Here is a 20,723-nt window from a genome sequence, read left to right on the forward strand (position 1 = left end):
AGTCCCTATACAAGATGCACAGCCCCATGCGGATGAATCAAATGAATCAAAGTCTGAGTTTTCATCTTCTGTTTGTCTTTGTTAAATTTATTTTTTAACTGTTTACTCCACTTATTCAATTCATTTTATACATTCCAATTTCCCTGGGAGGGTATGCATGGCACAGGAAAGTAAAATGTTTCCACCAGTCACAACATTAAAATATCCAAGGCATTTCGGGAAAAACTCCCTTAGTCAGGGATATCGAAAATACAAACAATTCGTAAGAAAACGATCAGTATCATCCTTTACCCTCACATAGTTGAACAGATATAAAACACTGCATGCTGATTAAGAACACTACCACTTAAAAAATGTTATAGATTCAGACCCACCCCTGAATTCAATACCAAAATAATACCTCACCGAAATTATGCATGTTATAATCTCCCATCGCCTAATCAATTCTACCCCCTCATTTTCAAATACAAGATTTCGGCTACATTGGAATCCACCCGTCACCCTGTTTTCCTACAGGGACTTTCCTTACCATACTTTACTCCCCAAACTACTGCAGCAGAAAGATGCTTACCGTGACTGTTATGTACACAAATGAGGCTCAGTTCAAACTCTTGACATCGCTTGATGACATCTTAAAACCGGTGTAATCGCCTTTGGCCTTTCTCTCGACCAAGTCAAACCACACCTTAAACTATATCGACTGTGAGTAAACTGCCCAGGCGCACATGATTCCTTTAACAACGCCCAACCAACTGTCCACACGTGTAACTTTTAAAGTCACACTCCGTTTTTTCTACTTAACCAGAATCTCTTCCCTCTGTTTACCAAACCAAACTACATTCCCCACCACGCATCATTCATTCTAATACTGGAGATGCCTAATCCCCCACCTTCTCGAGTGCTCAAAAAAGCCGCTCCAATTACATTAGCAAACTAAAATAATTCCTATTGTAGGCTGTACTTTACATGAAATCTATACAACAAACTGTAAATAAAAGTGACCGTGTGTCCAATTGCACGAGTCTGATGTGGATTGTTTAGTGTTCAAGTCTGTATTGTTTCCTTCTGGTCATTAAAACTCATGACCGTTGTAACCTCCCCTGTGCTATAGATGGTGAGTTTCCACTCCACTTTATCCCATCTTCATTTTGCCACTATTTATTCACTCCATCTTAATTCTTGGGTGCAAATCCACGGTGGGCAAGCCAATCATGTAATGAAAAATCAATCTAGATTGTGGACTGCACACCGATGTACTCTCTGTATTCGTCGGTACTCAAATGCTCCATTGTTTCACAACTGAAGTGGCGTGCTAACTTGATAGCCCATCTCCCAGTGTGCTTGAAAGTACTTACTAGAGGACTACCACATTCCTTTAAAAAAGAAAAATGTGGCCACTAACCCTACTCCTCCTTATATTGCACCTTCTTCACCTATTCATGAAGAATTGCTTATTACACCTACACATTCCCCTACACCAACATCACCTGACCCACAGGATACAGGGGATGGGGATATAGATGACTATATAACGCTGGATGCACCACAGGATCCCGACCCATGGGAGGATTGCAATGTCCCTCAAGATAATGATCCTGACTTATATCCATCCAGGCCTTCGCCTCCAGATGATAGCATTGGGTACATTGAGCTCCATAATAGGGCTGCAAAATATCATGGAGTAGAGCTTCATAAGGACAGTTTTGAAGAGGATTTTTTGTTAGAGACACTACGTTCGTCTCAGAGGGCTACACACAAATTACCAATGCTAAAGGCAATGCTCAAACACTCTGAGGATATCTTTAAAGACCCTGTAAGAGTTAGTATCATCACTCCCAGGTTAGAGAACAAATATAAAGCTGCACCTAATGACCCTGTCTATATCAAAGGGCAGTTACCCTTAGACTCTCTGGTCGTTTCCAATGCTCATAAGAGAGCTAACTCCCAAACATCAGGATATGCCCCTCCTCCTGATAAGGAATCTAAATTATTAGATGCTTCCGGAAAAAGGATAGCCTCACAAGCAGCTAACAATTGGCGCATTGCCAATGCCCAAGCATTATTGGCAAGGTATGATAGAGCTCATTATGACGAACTTGAAAAGCTCATCGAATTCCTTCCAGATGAGCATAAGACTAAAGCCAGTGATCTTATTCAAGAAGGTAAACTAATAGCTAATACCTCTATCAGATGTGCATTAGATCAGGCCGATACAGCAGCTTGGGCAGTAAACACTAGTGTGTTACTCCGTAGACATGCTTGGTTAAGGATTTCAGGATTCAAACCTGAGGTACAAGCCTCCATTCTTAATCAACCTTTTGATAGAGAACATCTTTTTGGCCCGGCTGTAGATGTATCATTAGAAAAGATTAAAAAAGATACCGAAGTTGCAAAATCAATGGGAGCCTTGGAATCACCTTCTAACAAGGGTTCCTTTCGTCGCTCATTCTACAGGGGCGGCTCCAAAACTGTATCTACAGAGAATCCCTCTCCTCCTACAAGGGCAACAATCAATCGCCCTCTTCAAGAGGTAATTTTAGAGGGGATATAGAGGAAACAATGGCAAGGGAAGGTGCAGAGGCAATTCAACATGAACCTCTCCTGCAAACACCAAGCAGTGACTTATTTCCCGTACCCCCGATCATTCCACTCCTGTTGGGGGACGCCTCTCACAATTTCTATCCATTTGGAATACGATTACATCAGACAAATGGGTTCTACAAATTATCCAATCTGGTTATTGCCTGGAGCTTACAAGTACTCCACCGAATATTCCTCCAGGGTCGCACCTCATGTCACAAGAACATCTCACCCTTCTAAAGCAAGAGGTTCTTTCTCTGTTGCAAAAGGGGTCAATAGAACCAGTCCCTTTACAATATCAAAGAACAAGAGTGTACTCAATTTAATTCCTAATTTCCAAACAGAATGGCTCTCTCAGGCCTATATTGGACCTCAGAGAACTAAATCTATACATTCAGTCGGACCACTTCCATATGGGCACACTCCAACAAGTGCTTCCTCTCCTTCAGCAAGGCGACTTTCTATCCACTCTGGATTTAAAGGATGCTTACTTTCATATTCCAATACACCCTGTGCACAGCAAATACCTCAGGTTTGTGGTAGCAGGCCAACATTATCAGATCAAAGTCCTTCCCTTCAGAGTGACAACCGCTCCCAGGGTTTTCACAAAATGTTTGGCAGTGGTCGCAGCCCACATGAGAAGACAACAGGTTCACGTCTTCCTATACTTGGACGACTGGCTCGTAAAGGCGAGTTCGCACAAGAGCTGTCTGCTCCACATACAGAAAACTGTGCAACTCCTTCACCAACTAGGATTTACGATAAACAAGACCAAATCCTATCTCCAACCATCCATGTCTCAAGACTATCTAGGAGCTACTATAGACACACAAAGAGCTCTAGCATACCCAACTCCAGCCAGAATCAGGAACATTCAAAATCTACTTTGTCAGTTCCAGCCTCAACACTCCCTACCAGCCAGAGTATTCATGCAGTCACTGGGAATGATGGCATCTTGCATTTTCATAGTTCCCTACGCAAGACTTCAGATGCCTCCCCTACAGGAATGCTTAGCCCGTCAGTGGAACCAGGCTCGAGGTCAGTTATCAGATCTAGTGTTGGTAGACGGCCACACCCATTGCTCTCTGCAGTGGTGGAACACACAAAACCTTTTAAAAGGGCAGCCCTTCAGCGATCCGGTTCCACAGACAGTACTAACAGCAGACGCATCACTGACAGGTTGGGGAGCGCATCTCCAAACCCACACAATCCAAGGCATGTGTAGCTCCCAACAAAAACAGCTTCATATAAATCATCTAGAACTACTAGCAATTTTTCTGGTGTTGAAAGCATTTCAAATTCAACTAGTACGCAAGGCTGTACTAATTCGTACAGACAATATGACAGCCATGTACTACATTCAAAAACAGGGGGGGACAACCTCCCTCCAACTATCCCACCTAGCACAGGACATCTAGAGATGGGCCGTTCGCCACAAAATCTATCTCCTAGCAGAACACCTCCCAGGAGTGAACAATCAGATGGCAGATCTGCTAAGTCTTCAGACACAGCAAATCCACGAATGGGAAATGCATCCTCAAGTTCTCCTCCCATTCTTTCAAATGTGGGGCTTCCCGGACATAGACCTGTTCGCCACGCATCTAAACGCAATATGCCCAAACTTCGCGTCAAGTTATCCACACCCATTGTCCAAAGGCAATGCACTATGGATGAACTGGATAGGGATATTTGCTTACGCTTTTCTGCCTCTCCCACTCATTCCATAAGTGGTTCGGAAACTCAAACAAGTGTCCCTGACACTAATCCTAGTTGCTCCCACATTGGCACATCAACCATGGTTCACAACTCTATTAGAACTCTCGGTAGTTCCTCATCAAAACTACGTCTTGCACCCAATCTCCTCACACAGAGCCATGGAGACATAAGACAACCAGACCCCAGTCAGCTCAATCTGGCGATCTGGCACCTGAAGTCCTATAGTTTGGTTATCTTAATCTACCGCCAGACTGTATGAACATTATCAAAGAAGCTTGACGTCCTACCGCAAGAGCCTGCTATGCAGCAAAGTGGAAGCGGTTTGTGATTTACTATAATAACAACCACATCAACCCTCTAGATGCTTCTGTTCAAAACATTATATGCTATTTGTTACATCTACAACGTTCCAATTTAGCATACACGTCCATACGTTTACATCTAGCTGCTATAGCCGCATATCTCCAAAATATACAGCATCTATCTCTTTTTAGAGTACCTGTCATTAAAGCGTTTATGGAGGGACTCAAGAGTCATTCCCCCGAAACGTCCACCTGCTTCAGTGTGGAATCTCAACATTGTTCTCAGCAGATTAATGGATCCACCCTTTGAGCCATTGCACAGATGTGAACTGCAATTTCTCACATGGAAAGTGGCTTTCCTAGTGGCTATTACATCACTCAGAAGAGTGGGAGAAATTCAGGTATTAACCATAGAAGAACCTTTTTTACAAATGCATCAGAACAAAGTAGTTCTTCGGACCAATCCTAAATTCCTTCCTAAACTCATTTCTGCTTTTCATATCAATCAATCTGTTGAGTTGCCTGTGTTGTTCCCTCAACCAGATTCAGTAGCAGAAAGTGCACTACTCACATTAGATGTGAAAAGAGCATTGCTCTATTATATCGAAAGGATAAAACCTTTCCGAATCACAAACCAGTTGTGTGTCGCCTTTGCTCCACCACACAAGTGCAATCCTATATCAAAATCAGGTATTGCAAGGTGGATAGTCAAGTGCATTCAAATATGCTATGCTAAACGAAAATTACCAGTTTCTCCTAGAGCACATTCTACACGCAAACTGGAGGCTTCTATGGCATGCCTATGAAATATACCCATAGATGATATATGCAAAGCTGCAACATGGTCTACACCTCACAAATTCACAAAATATTATTCTGTGGATGTATTGGCAGCACAGCAAGCTACAGTAGGCCAAGCAGTTTTACGTACACTATTTCAGACTACTGCAACAGCTACAGGAGAGCCACCGCTTTGGGAGATAACTGCTATGTAGTCTATGCAAAAGCATATGATCTACAGCTCATATGCCTCGAACGGAAAATGCTATTTACCCAGTATGCATCTGTTCTTGGCATATAGAGCTGTAGAATCATATGTGCCCGCCTGCCTCCCCGGGTACCTATACCTTTTGCAGTAACATCTTACGTAGATACATGCTGTGGGCTTGAAGAAACCACGGGAGAGCGATGAGGGGGTACAACGGGTTTTATTGGTCTGTTTACACGTTTGCGGAGGTAGGTTGGTCGGTAGTATGGCAACGGTGTCTCTGTAGCGGTGTCAGGAGAGCCCCTCTTTCTTTCCCCTCTCGGTCTTCCCTTTGTGACGGTCCAGTTCGGGTTGGCTCGGCCCGCGGAAGGCGGCGTAGTGCAGGGGGTTGAGGAAACACAAACAAACCAAAAAACAAGTATGAGCGCTCTCTTGTCAAACGATGTCGGTGTGGAAATGGAGTGAGGGACCTCTTGGTGCACAACACAACAAACAGTGCGATCTGGTGCTGGGGGGGGGGAATTCACCGGGATACCCAAAAGCACACTAGGAGAAAGTCGGCCCCTTAAGTATCTAGCGAGGGTTTCCCCTTCCGTCCCACCCAGCCCGTGAAACGCTCGCGTACCTGCGAGAGCCATGCTCCTCCGGGAACGTGGCTGGGCGGCTCTCGGAGTCGTTGGCCTCCTGGCTCTCGTCGCTCGTCGTCCGGTCCTTGGGATGTCGTCACTGTCTTGTTCTCTCTCGTTCCTCCGGAGTTCGCTGTTCTCAGGATTCTCTCTTCTTCTCCGTCTGTTCCCGCTCCGTCTCCTCTCTCTCCTCCTCTGGTGTAAGCACACACTGGTTGTGTCCCCTTCCGTGTTTTTCAGGCCAGTCCTCCTCCTCGTCATCGCTGGGGGCGTGGCTTGGCGGTAATCCTTCCCACTTAAAGAAACAAGGTCCCTTTACCTCGCCCGAGATGGGATAGTGAACTCCCGGGTGGGTCCACTCCTCTGACTGGTGAGAGAGAAGAGGGGAAATTACGTTGGTCACTTCTGAGATCCCGGCAGGGTTTTACTCAGTCTGCTTCCCCCGGTTACACACCACCCCCCTAGGATTCTCCCGATCGGGGAGAGGAAAACGAGAGAGGTAATCTGCACTCCCATTGTCGGTGCCTTTTCGATGTTTAACCGTGAATGAAAAGGGCTGAAGGGAGAGAAACCATCTCAGCACCCTCGGGTTTAGGGAGATGTTCCGGCTCATCCACTGGAGGGGAGCGTGATCCGTGTAAAGGGTGAAGGGACGGCCCTCTAGATAATACCGTAGTTTATCTACAGCCCATTTTATTGCCAGGCCAGGCATTCCAACGGTAGGGTATTTCAATTCCCGGGGAAAAAGTTTCCTACTGATGTACAGGATGGGGATGATCCACGCCCTCGGCGGATAATTGGGAGAGAACAGCCCCTATACCATAATCGGAGGCATCCGTGTGGAGGATGAAGGGCCGGGTGAAATCAGGGGAGGACAACACGGGACTGGGGGTGATGACTCGCTTCAAGGTATTGAAAGCCTTCCACATTAGCGGTGTGGGAGATAAGAGGGTCTGGGCTCTAATCTCTTGTTTGAGCGTGTCCGTGAGGGGGGCTGCTATTTGGGAGAATTGAGGTATGAAGCGGCGATACTATCCTACTAATCCTAAAAAAGCCCTCATTTCTTTCTTAGTACTAGGAAAAGGACTTTTTCTATTTGTGGTTCTATCATGCCGTGTCCTAACACGTACCCAAGATATTTCACCTTTTGATATCCCACCCTTGACTTCTTGGAGTTGATGTGCAATCCTGCTTGGTCTAGTGCCAATAAAATGGTCTGGAGATGGCGTATGTGGGTTTCCCAGTCAGGGCTGAAGATCACGATGTCGTCTAGGTACGCAGACGAAAACGACTGGTAGTCATGGAGAACGGTGTTCATGAGGCGTTGGAACGTTGCGGGGGCCCCGTGCAAGCCGAATGGAAGCACGGTGAACTCGAAGAGTCCGTTCGGGGTAGCGAAGGCAGTTTTCTTCCGGTCTTCTTCTTGCAAGGGTACCTGCCAGTACCCTTTTGTCAGGTCCAAGGTGGTGATGTATTTGGCTTCCCCCAATTTTTCTATCAGTTCGTCTATACGTGGGATGGGATATGCATCAAAAGAGGAGATCTCATTGAGGGCTCTAAAGTCCATGCAGAACCAAGCACTTCCGTCCGGTTTTGGTACCATGACGATGGGTGAGGACCACTCACTCCTAGAGGGCCTTATAACCCCCAACTGCAACATATACTCCACCTCCTTCTGTATGGCTGCTCTCTTGGCCGCTGGTACTCGATAGGGGCGCTGTTTAATAATCCTTCCTGGGGTTGTTTCTATCCGATGTTCCGTCAATGTGGTTTTGCCCGGTTGGTCCGAAAAGAGATGGGCGAAAGGAGTCATGGCCTTCCAGAGGTCCTCTTTTTCGGGATCTCTTAGCTTCTCATTTACCACTAAATCTGCCAGGGTGGAGTGGGAGGGGCCAAGCGTCGGGAGAGTCAGGTGTGCCGCCTTTGGGAGGGGGCCCAACCATTTTTTTAGTATGTTGATGTGGTATGTTTGGCGTTTTCGTAACTCCACTTTTAGCTGGTAGCTGGTTTTCCCTATGGTTCCCACCACTCGATAAGGTCCCTTCCATTCTGCTTGGAACCTCTTCGTGGAGGACGGTAGAAGGACCAGAGCCCAATCTCCGATTTCCAACCTCCTCCATTTTCGCCCCTTGTCATAATAAGTCTTCTGTTTACTTTGGTTCTTCTCTAGATTAGAATAGGCGATGTCTCTCAGCTTTCCGATCTTGGATTTTAAGGCTTTCGTGTATTCCAACATTCCACGTTCCTGTTCCCCTTCTTCTTTTTCCCACGCCTCCTTGGTCATCTCCAAGAGAGACCGGGGTTGCCGGCCGTACAACATTTCGAACGACGCGCAACCAAGGCTGCTCTGTCGCTGTCCCCTTATGACATATAGGGCCAAGGGCAGGAGCTGGTCCCAGTCCTTACCATTTACGGATAGCATTTTCTTCAGTGTGGATTTTATAGTCCCGTTATACCTTTTGACGAGACCATCAGTTTGGGGGTGGTAAACCGACGTTCGGATCTGCCGTAGCTGCAGGAGCCCACAAACCTCTTTCATCATTCGGGACATAAACGGAGTCCCTTGATCCATCAGGACGTCTTTGGGGAAACCTACCCTGGAAAACAATTCTAGGAACCTGTCTGCAATAAGGCGGGTGGTAGGGGCCCTCAACGGGAAGGCTTCTGGAAACCTTGTGGCATGGTCGACTATTACAAGGGCGTACTGGTTTCCCCGCCGGCTCTTGGGAAGAGGTCCAATGAGATCCATTCCCACCCTCTCAAAAGGGGTCCCTATAATCGGCAGAGGTTGAAGAGGAACAGCCGGGGGACGTTGGGCATTCTTCTTTTGGCAGACTGTACATGTCTGACAGTGTGTTTTGATATCTTTGTACACTGCTGGCCAAAAGAAATGGCGCAACACGTTTTGCGTGGTTTTTTCACTCCCTATGTGTCCTGCGATTAAATAGGAATGGGAAAAAAACATGATTTGCTCCCTAAAGGCCGTCGGTACTATCAGCTGATGGGGTTCTTGCTTGTTCCCTTGTCTGTATAACAGCCCATCCTTAATGAGGAATCGGGGATACACTGGGTTGGGACTGTCTTGCTCCCTATGGGCCTGTTCCCATGCGTTAACCAGGGAGGCATCATTTACTTGGGCGAATTTAAAGCTCCTGTCTATTATCCAGGGTTCGGGGGCTATCAGGGCCGGGAGTGGTGTGTGTGGAGTCTGGCCGTTGCTTTCGGGGGTGGACTGCTGTTGTAGAGTGTCAAGGAACAGGTCTAAGAACTTGGGGTTATCTGTCCCTATTATGAGCTCTTCCGGAAGGGAATCCAACACACCCACCCTGATGGAACACTGTATCCCCTCGGGTAGGCCCAGGGATATACGGGCAACTCGATAGGGCTTGACGTCTCCATGCACACATCGGACGTGAACCATGGTCTCGGGGAGGATCTGGTGGGGCATTATGTACCTCCCCTGTATAACGGACTGCCGGCAACCTGAGTCCAGGAGGGCTTTTATTACCGTCCCGTACACTTACGTGGAATGCGCTCCCCATCTCGGCGGTATAAAGGATGGCTTTAGGGACATAGCCGACTTCCATGGGTTCTTCGGACGGTTTCCGTTGGAGGCACAGCCGTGCGATGTGGCCCCAAGCTCCACACTCAAAGCACTAGGGTCCTTGAAAGGATGGTACCACCGGTTTTGGGGAGAGAGCTTTTGAGGGTTCCATCCGGGATTTTCTGTCATATCGGGTCCCTATGGGGCGGCTTGTTTTCTCTGGTTCCCAAAAATGGCAGCCATATCCATGGCTTGTTCGGTGGTCAGACGAGGGTGTTGGCGTAACCATTTCTGCGTGTTATAGGGTAGGGCCTCTAGGAACTGTTCTAAATATATTCGGTCCATTATTTCCTGTTTGGTGCTATGAGTCGGGGTCAACCATTTATCTGTTGCCATCTTCAGCCTGAAAAACTGCGTTTTAGGGTTCTCCCCGGGTGTGCCTCGCTCTTTGCGAAATCATACTCTATATGCTTCTGCATCAAGTCCTAGGTGGTCCAGAATCACCTTTTTGATTTCTACATAGGGGGTGGTACCCCCCCCATTGGCTACCTGATAGGCCGCTTGGGCTTCAGCCGTGAGCAAAGGGGCTAAAAAGAACGGCCATTTTTCCACTGGCCAGCCAAAAGCCAGGGCGACCCGTTCAAAATTGAGCAAAAATGCATCAGGGTCCTCCCCTACTTGGTATTTTTGAAGGGAGATCCCAGAAGGTCCCGGGGTGGGTGTTCGCGCTTCCTGTTGTGTAGGGACCGCCTGGGCGCTTAACAGCTTTTGTAGCCCTTCCATTTGGGCGGTCACGGTATTCTTAAACGTGTCTCTATCGGCTTGGGCGGAGGTTAGTTGCTGTTCCACCACCCATCCAAGTTGATCCTGGCCCTTCACCAGGTGTTGTATCAACGCTTCCATCTTGGTAGTACAGATGGCGGCTATTGTGCCCGCGTTCTCCACCACTTGTGGGCTTGAAGAAACCACGGGAGAGCGATGAGGGTATACAACGGTTTTTTTTTGGTCTGTTTACACGTTTGCGGAGGTAGGTTGGTCGGTAGTATGGCAACGGTGTCTCTGTAGCGGTGTCAGGAGAGCCCCTCTTTATTTCCCCTCTCGGTCTTCCCTTTGTCCGGTCCAGTTCGGGGTGGCTCGGCCCACGGAAGGCGGCGTAGTGCAGGGGGTTGAGGAAACACAAACAAAACAAAAACCAAGTATGAGCGCTCTCTCGTCAAACGATGGTGGTGGGGAGAGGGAGTGAGTGACCTCTTGATGCACAACACAGCAAACAGTGCGATCTGGTGCTGGGGGGGGGAATTCACCGGGATACCCAAAAGCACACTAGGAGAAAGTCGGCCCCTTAAGTATCTAGCGAGGGTTTCCCCTTCCGTCCCACCCAGCCCGTGAAACGCTCGCGTACCTGCGAGAGCCACGCTCCTCTGGGAACGTGGCTGGGCGGCTCTCGGAGTCGTTGGCCTCCTGGCTCTCGTCACTCGTCGTCCGGTCCTTGGGATGTCGTCACTGTCTTGTTCTCTCTTGTTCCTCCAGAGTTCGCTGTTCTCAGGATTCTCTCTTCTTCTCCATCTGTTCCCGCTCCGTCTCCTCTCTCTCCTCCTCCAGTGTAAGCACACACTGGTTGTGTCCCGCTTCCGTGTTTTTCAGGCCAGTCCTCCTCCTCGTCATCGCTGGGGGCGTGGCTTGGCGGTAATCCTTCCCACTTAAAGAAACAAGGTCCCTTTACCTCGCCCGAGATAGGATAGTGAACTCCCGGGTGGGTCCACTCCTCTGACTGGTGAGAGAGAAGAGGGGAAATTACGTTGGTCACTTCTGAGATCCCGGCAGGGTTATACTCAGTCGGCTTCTCCCGGTTGCACATGCATGCATGGACATCTCCTTCTTACTACTCTTACTAACTCCATTATCACCCTCTGTGGGACAACAATCTAACAATGAAGTCGATGCCCATGGGCACTATTGCCGAAAGGAGGAGTCACCTACCTTGTGACTGGAAAGGCTTCTATGAAGAAAAACAAAGTGCAAACATCCGGACCCAACACAAGATGACGATCTATGCAAAAGCATATGACTCTACAGCTCTACATGCCAAGAACAGATGCATACTGGGTAAGAAGCATTTTCCTTTTGAAAAATATAGAGTAAAAGTAGTAAATGTGAAGTATTTGAATTAATGCATGTTATATAATGTAATTAAATATATTCAACTAATATGTAATACAATATATACATATATGCTCATATAAACACACAAATACATACATATGTTTGTATTTATATAAATATATATATAGTGTAACACAATATATTTATTGCATATTATATTTTTATAATTTGTTTAATGATAGGAATATATATGTAATCAAATTAATCAAACTATGTATTTGACACTATATTATGTTTTAATATTTTACATTTATTAATATGAAAATAATATATGTCAATACAATTAATATTATCATAAATAAATATTGCTATTATGCTTCTCTTTTTCTCTCTCCCTCTCCCTCTCCCTCTCCCTCTCCCTCTCCCTCTCCATCTCCCTCTCTCTCACTCTCTCTCTCTCTCTCTCTCTCTCTCTCTCTCTCTCTCTCCCCCTCTCTCTCTCTCTCTCCCCCTCTCTCTCTCTCTCTCCCCCTCTCTCCCCCTCTCTCTCCCTCTCTCTCCCTCTCTCTCCCTCTCTCTCCCTCCCAGTGAGTAGTTATAGTATTGCGTTGCAGAGAGGTGGTCCAGGACATGCCCCTTTTTACACCCCTCTGCAACGCAGCTCTGTGGCGCTTACTGGAGATACCTGGTGGGCTAGGTGGACCACAGGGACCCTCAGGATTCAAGGGAACACTTAATCCCCCAACTTAAAACGTGCCACGGGCGTGTTTGCACAGTGGTGAAGGGAGGGGGCGGGGCCTGAGGGGATGTGTGCAAACACGCCCTGTGGCTCGTTTTCAGTTGGTGAATTAATTCCCCTTCAATCCTGAGTGCCCCTGGGGGCCAACTAGCCCACCAGGTGCTTCCAGTAGCGCCACTGCGCTACGTTGCAGAGAGGTGGTCCAGGCCATTCCCCTTTTTGCACCTCTCTGCAACGCAGCTCTATGGCGCTTACTGGAGGTACCTGGTTGGCTAGTTGGACCCCAGGGACCATCAGGATTCAAGGGGAGTTAATCTCCCAACTTGAAACGGCCACAGGACGTGTTTGCACACATGTCACCTCAGGCCCCCCTCTTTCTTCACTACTGTGCAAACGCTCCCCGTAGCGCGTTTTAAGAGGTACTTTTAATCCCCCTGCCCTATTATGTACTAGGGACTTACAGAGGAGGTCATGCTAATCACAGGGGTACCCCAACGCATAGTGTTCCCTAGTGTATGTAGGTGTTTTCTCTGTATTCTAAGTGTCTTTTAGCATACAACTGGCTCTAGGCCTTGTTAGTTAGTCAGTTACCACCAGTACCCGTCTGAAAAAGTTTTGGGCACAGGATGATTTTGGAACAAGGCCTCTTTCTGCTCCTCTTGGTTCTTTCTGTACATGTCTTGCTTCTTCCTGCACTTTTCTACGTCTTTGTGGACTTCTGTTGCTTCTTTCTGCTTTTCTTTTGCTTCTTTCTGTAAGTTTTTTCTTCTTTCTTCACATGTCCTACCTCTGTAGGCATAGTTAGAAACTAGCATTTGAAAAACCTCTGAAATTACAGGCACGTTATAGTTAGAAATTAGCATTTAAAAAACATTAGAAATTCACTGAAAAAACCATAGGTTTCAGGGGCGTTCTAGTTAGAAATTAGCATTAAAAAAATCTTACAAGTTCACTGAAAAAACAATAGGTTTCAGGGGTGTTATAGTTAGTTGGACATTTCACTCGTACAAAACCAGTGAAATTCCCCCGTTATAGTTAGTTCAGCTAACTATAACTTGCGCCTCCGTAATGCACTGCTGATGACGTCACATATTACATCACTCATGACATGGTTAGTGACATCACTGATGACCTGCCCCTACCCCGGTTCGCTCGGCGCGGAATCTGGGCTTCCAATTCGATGACTCCTTGTCATGTAAAACCCAGATCAATAAGGTCACCTCCGCCTGCTTCATGAAACTACGGATGATAAAAAAGATCCTCCCGTACCTTCCCACGGATTCCCGCCGCACAGTCACCCAGGCCCTCATTACGTCCCACCTGGACTATGCTAATAGCCTCTATGCAGGGGCTCCGCAGTACCTGATTGGTCGACTGCAGATTGTCCAGAATGCTGCAGCCAGACTGATCGGTAACATCCCTTACCGTCAATCTGTCTCTGCATATCGAAGGCAACTCCACTGGCTCCCTGTGGCTAGCCGCATCCAGTTTAAGGTTCTCACCCTTACATATCGAGCCGTCAACAACTTCGGCCCTACTTACCTGAAAAATCGGGCTTCGATATCCTGCTCCACCAGATCCTTGAGGTCCAATGACCTCCGCCTCCTGATCTCGCCCCGTTTTAGACTGTCCAGAACCGGAGGCAGAGGTTTCGGTGTCATTGCTGCCAGACTTTGGAACTCCCTTCCACTTGAGCTGAGGTTCTGCCCCTCTGAAACCATCTTCCGAGCCAAACTCAAAACCTGGCTCTTCTCCGGACTTTAGATTCCCTTGCATCACATTCTCTTCTCTCCCCTTTTCCACTCAGTAACCCCTGGATTTTAGCGCCGGGACACCCCTTCGGGGGTAGCTGCGCGCTCTACAAATTCCATAAAATAAATAAAATAAATAAATGACATCTCAAATGAAATGTAACATACATACACAATAAAACCATAAACCTATAAACAATTGAATAAGAAAAAATATATTAAATAATGTAGACAGTAAATAAAGTATAACAAATTTAAAAACACACTACAAAAAATACCATAAACTTTCAAATACATTTAAAAGAGAAAAACAAAAAAATAAAACATGCTTTAAAATCTATTTAACCTATATTATAAAATACATTGGAGTCTAAGAATGGTAAATATACTATTCCCACTATAGTTGGTGCAATGGTAGGGAAAATGTGGGACTTCGGAGGGGTTAAATTTACTTGTACTATTCCATTCACCGCAACAATATGGAAAGTGTTGGACTTCGGAGGAGTTATATATATTATTCCCACTCCAGTCTACATTACAGAAGGGAAAGCATTGTACTGAGGAGGGGTAAAATGTACTATTCCCACTCCAGTAGAGAAAGTGTTGGACACCGGCATGATTACATTTACTATTCCCAATCCAGTCTATGGAACAGTAAGGAAAGCGTTGGACTCCGGAGGGTTACATTTGCTATTCCCACTCTAGTCTGTACAACAGTAGGGATAACTTTGGACTCCGGAGGTGTTAAACTTACTATTCCCACTCCAGTCTGCACAGCAGTAGGAAAAGTGTTGGACTTTGGAAGGGTAGAACTTACTATTCCCACTCTAGTCTGTTCAACAGCAGGGAAAGTGTTGAACTGCAAAGAGGTTCATTCTACAATTCTTACTGCAGTAGAAGCAGGAGTGGGGAAAATACTTCACTTCAAACACATTACATATATGAGTAACCCTATGAATGTAGGAAAAATATAAAATTATTAATAAAAAATGTTTTAACATAATATGTATTAAAAAAACTAAAAACAATCAATTTACATAATTACTATTTAATTTAAAAAATCATATATTGTTAATTATTACTTAATTATCTTCCTACCCTGTACCCCTACAAACCTAACAGCTCACAAATAACATGAAACGAAAATAAATCAGTATTACATAAATTACATAATAAATATCAATTATATAATCAAATAAAATTAATTAAATACTTCTCAGTTATTTATTACCTAGTTAACTTCCCACCCTGCAACCCTAACAGCCTGCTTAGACACTATAAATTAATATTAAAACATTCTAAATCACTTAAAATTACCAGCTATATTTTGAAAATGTTAATAACATTTATAAAGTCAATAGTAACACATAGAATGATTAAGCTAAAACACATTAAAATAATTTTAAAACTATATTTTTGACCACTATATTTGGTGAAAATGATATTAAAAACATCAATTTTATTTACAACGATATTACTTACCTCAAAAGACGATATTTTTGTCAACAATATTTGTGCATCTCAATATTTGTGTCACGATATTTAATTTCCAATATTTCTGATATTTCTAAAGCTATATTTTGTCCAAACACCTCACAAACCCTCCCCCTGCTTTCTTCAAGAAGAGTGGTGGTCCTTTCTGCTTGCAAGATGTCTACTGAACTGACCAGTCGCTACCCTTTGAATCCCCTCAGGATGACGAGCTGCCTCTCTCTCTCTCTCTCTCTCTCTCTCTCTCTCTCTCTCTCTCTCTCTCAACATTGTGAATTAGTTGTACTTCTACTCTAAACTGTAACCTATTGTTGCTTTGTGTACTGCGGATCATGTGGGGGTTTAACAGCAAGATGCTGAGAGGGGATGTGAAACACAGAGTCAGATATTTGGAAGTTCAGCGCTCCCTTTTGAATGCCTTTAACCTCACCTTAGAATCCGAACCCGAATCCTTTCAGTTCACGAAACCCCTGAGCGTATCTCCCTCAGATGAGGGGTTGCTGTTGAGGAATATTGGATACAATCTTTGCCGTTCTGGCTGGGCTTTAACTCCTCTTGTCTGCACAGTCCCCTACGTTGTTGCTGCTCTAGGGTCTAAAGTAATGAAAAAGTAAGATAGATCATTTTATCAATCTGCATAAATAAACAATTTGGGTTAGGGGTACTACTGTTCAGTAATTTCCCTTTATCTGGCTCTTCTGTTCCAGTAAGATTTATATTAATAGATTGACACGCCTCTCACCTTTATGAAACCCTCCAACCTGAATTAAAGCAATAACTCAAAGCTCTTTGTACGAAAGGCCACAATAAACCTTATAATAAACCTTAAAAGTCTTCATTCGAATTTCCTTTTTTGCAGGAAAGGGCGTTATTGTGCCAGTTATCTCGCGCATCATTAAACGTGAAGAAGATGCGTTTTTGGTGGATCCTCATCACTATGAGATTAAAGGGGCTCCATGTAATCCTTCAGGTGAGTACTCGCTCTCCTCTCATAGTCACTGCACGCTGCTCATTCTTTGTTGTGAAACTTTCTAGGTTTGAGTAACTGTCAATTGTAATTGTTGTGCGTTGGAAGCGTTAGGAAGCTTTCTCTGCAGCAATGACCGGGAGCAAATCGAATAGTGTGTGACAAATATTTGCTGTAAATTACGGCTTCTTTCACATTCATGCCCTATTATCCATCTCCACAGGAAGTGATTTCACTGCATTTCCCAGCACTCATCTGCACAGAAAGTGACATCACTTCTGTCTTCTCATTACCTCATTCAAATCCCACAGCTCTGTAGCACCCAGCTAAGGGCAGACACAGACTAGGGCAGCGATACTCAAAGAACGACGGGGGGGGGGGGGAAATCAGGGGGAGACTTGGGCATGTGGCCCTCCGGTCCTCTACATGCAGCTCCCCCTAGTAAACAGCAGCACATGTATGCTGTTAATTTGACAGAGCACAGAGGGCTGGCAAAGCATTTATTTGCACTTTAAATAAAGTTAAAGTAAAGAAACAAAAAAAGGTGTCCAGCACAATTTTTCTTCAGGAATACCTTCGTTGTTAAAGACGTCTTGCACTCAACGTGTAAAAATGTTAGGAACTCTCTTCGAAATTCAGAAATGTGTATTTCATTAACATGGAGTGGCGTTTCACCCCAGTACATCTGATTATAAATATATTTTTTTACAATTTATTTACAGAGTTTTATATAGCATGAACATGGCCATTGCGGGTATGAGACCGCTTTACAAGTGAGCATAGGGCAGAGACGAAGTAAAACAGATATTGCGCCCAGATGCAAATGGATATAAAAGTACATGCATAAGAACACTGAATACCACAGATATCAAAAACATGGCCTACAGTCGTCATGCGAGTTACAGACGCAATCTGGTGAATTTCCTCGTGAGTAAAGACTTCACTTCTTTCTTTAAGGAAGCAGTTGAGGGGTTCAGTCTGGTTTCTGGGGGCAGTGACTTCCAGATCCTCGGTGCAAGCCCAGAGAACGCTCAGTTGTAGGTTTTCTTTTTGGAAAATGTTTGTGGTTGAAGCAGTAGCGTGCTGGAGGTCCTGGAGGATTTGTCACCACCAGAGAGCAGCAACTCTGAGCCAGATATCTCAGGATCTTGTAGTGAAGGGCTTTGTGAGTCATCCAAGCGATTTTTAATTGTATTTGTGCTTCATAGGGGAGCCAATTGACAGTTTTACGGTCGGGGGGAGTTGTGGCAGTTTCTTTTAGGATCCCGTGACGAGCCTAGCAGCCTAATTAAGGGAGGCTCTTAGTGGAGCCGTTGTAGACCAGGGAGACTGCAAAGCGTTGCACAACCATAATCTAGCCTAGGGATTACGAGGGCTTGTACTACCAATTTAAAGTCACTACAGGTACGAAGGGTTTTAATTTTTTCAGGATGCTCATTTGTAGGTTTGTCCCTTTGGTTGCGGCACTGATATACTTTTGCATGTTAAGGTTCCTGTCGAGTGTTATTCCCAGAGATCATGCTGAGTCGATAAATTGCGGCTGGCAGTTAAGAGCTGTTAATTGTTACAGCCATTTCTCAATAATGGGTGACTCGTTGGGAGGAGCGATAAGGAGGAATTCGGTCTTGAGGGTCTTGAAGGTATTTAGTTTGAGGTGGTTTTCTGCAAGCCAGGTCTGAGTTTTTTGTAGAGTTGAGTTAGGAGATCTGATGTCATCAGGGGAGGAGACTTTTAGGTACAATTGTGTGTCGTCCGCATACATATGAGAATGAATGTTGGATGAACTCAGAATTTCAGTAAGAGGCTTCATTCGTCCGGCGCACCTTCTGTGTGGTTGAAGTTCCTATTATAATTGGAGCAACAATAGAATTAATTAAATGAAACTCAAGAGAAGGTTTTGTACAGCCCACATCCTGAACTCATGTATTCAAAGTGCTGTGTTATGCGGAATTTTAAAAAAAAGGGGGCAAAGTGAAATAAAATAATTGCCTATGATCACACAATTTTGTAAAGGCGGTAAGCCAGAATTGACCCCAGGCTTTGTGGTTTCACATTGTGCAGTTCAGCCACCAGATGAGTATCTCTTTCCTTTTTATGTTTTACATCAAAAGTTAATAATTTGTCTTTAATTCTTGGCATCTGAGGTTGAAGCGTGGGTGGCAGACAAAAGCCACTGGAAAGTACAGTTGGTTGTCCACACCATGAATATGCTTTGCTTCACCCTATGTACATGTTACAGCTCCTAGACCCACACACTGCTGGCAACAATGCAGCCCTTGTGCATGCCACCGACCATACTGTTTGGCCCCTGGGGTAATGTTTGCCAGTACCCATGGACAAGGCTATTGCCTGTTTGAAGCTATTAGGGACCGAAGGCCCTTGTGCCACAACCCATGTAACACTGAAAGCAAAAAGGTAATATGTGATCATGTACCTCATACTGCCAGGCCCCACAATCCCACCCACACCTAGACAACGCAAAACTCTCACAGAGCATCTTTACAACACATAAATGTAACCTCATACACATCCTACTAACTACCATACACCCAGAAACTACAGAACACACAATCCAGCTCAATGCACATTAACTCTCCGTCTGCAGTGCTCCATACACCAGACATCAAAGGTCTCGTCACCTGTCGCAAGCTTGTCGTTCTCTTCATGACATTATTGCGTAAGCTAGATGTCCTTCTTCCGACAAGCCACAGCATCCATCATGTGGAGGGTGCAAAAAACAAGGGAGGAGGTCTTGCTGTCATCCATACGTCCTCCTGGTTTTGCACTCTAAACAAGTAAGTGACAATCAATTCCGTGGAGCTCCTGACATGCCACTTCCCAATCTCTGCCATTCAGACAGTTGCCGTCCAAATCTCGGATGTCCTTGCCAAGTCATCCAGCTGACTCACTCACACGATCCTCCTGGGTGGCATCAGCCTCCCAGGTAACATGGATATTCTCAGTGTGGTATCGCATCATTACCCAACCAACACAATCCAGAGATCACATCTGTAAGGAAAGGGGTGTATTATATGGTGTGGTTGTGCGATCTCACTGTGTGATACACTCACGATATGGACTTGAGTCCAGTCGGGCCTGTCTGTTCTGCTAGGGTAGCTGTGGCTTTCAAAAGGTGTAAAACATTCAGAAGCACCAACACACCGAAATAAAGTCACACAAAAGAAATCCAACACCAATTCATAAAAATAGATCCTATTTTTATAAATTTTTATACACCAAAACAAACAAAATTGACTGGAGGTTTCTGGAATTATAGATTTTAAAGTAAATTGTAAGTCACTGCTTTGTACACAAAATTACAACAAGCATTGGTAATCAAAAAGTTTGGAAGCGTTAAACTTTAATAAATCGGCGGAGACCAGGGTGGCCATTAAGGGGTTGTAGGACAGTTACCTTGTCATCAAAGCAGTCTCAAGTCCATTTCCAGACTCTGTAGGCGAACCACCATGGACTTTAACAGAGTGGTCCTGATACAGAATGCTGTGCAGTCGACAGGGAGTTTCTCGTTACCACTTCTCGGTCCATGGTCCAGGTGGGGTCATTTTGGCCACAGTGGCAATGTCTCTTGAAGTCCTTTTGGATCCAACAAAAGTCTTTTTTCTACTGGAGTACTGGTCTTCAGTCTAAGCAACACCAGTAGCTCCCTCTGGTGAAGGCTAGTGTCCATCTTGGGCAGCCAAACTGCACTCTTCCAGGTCCAGGAGACTCTGGTGCAACTTTTGAGCATCGGGACTGAGTGATGGTCAAGCGATTTAGGCTACTGACTAGCCAGAACGGGCTTTCTCAGCTTTTGTGGCCCTGGTGCTGTCACATGAACTCAGCTAACTGATTCTTGGAGTTCACCTCTTCTGTCTGGGGCTGAGCAGCTACTTTTCCATGAGCCAGGCAGCACAGG

General features: G+C 45.4%; 1 protein-coding gene across 2 annotated transcripts in view; it reads left to right on the forward strand.

The window, feature by feature from the left end:
• The window catches only part of LOC146859481 (uncharacterized), a 236,016-nt gene that overhangs the window by 128,317 nt on the left and 86,976 nt on the right, over nt 1-20,723 (forward strand). For both annotated transcript variants that reach the window (XM_085650210.1, XM_085650211.1), the window contains exon 6: nt 16,700-16,810. In XM_085650210.1, coding sequence (XP_085506336.1) covers nt 16,700-16,810 — 111 coding nt within the window. The remainder of the gene's footprint in view (nt 1-16,699; nt 16,811-20,723) is intronic.

This window comes from Triturus cristatus, chromosome 3_2 (genome assembly GCF_964204655.1).
Source record: "Triturus cristatus chromosome 3_2, aTriCri1.1, whole genome shotgun sequence".
NCBI classification, from domain to species: domain Eukaryota; kingdom Metazoa; phylum Chordata; class Amphibia; order Caudata; family Salamandridae; genus Triturus; species Triturus cristatus.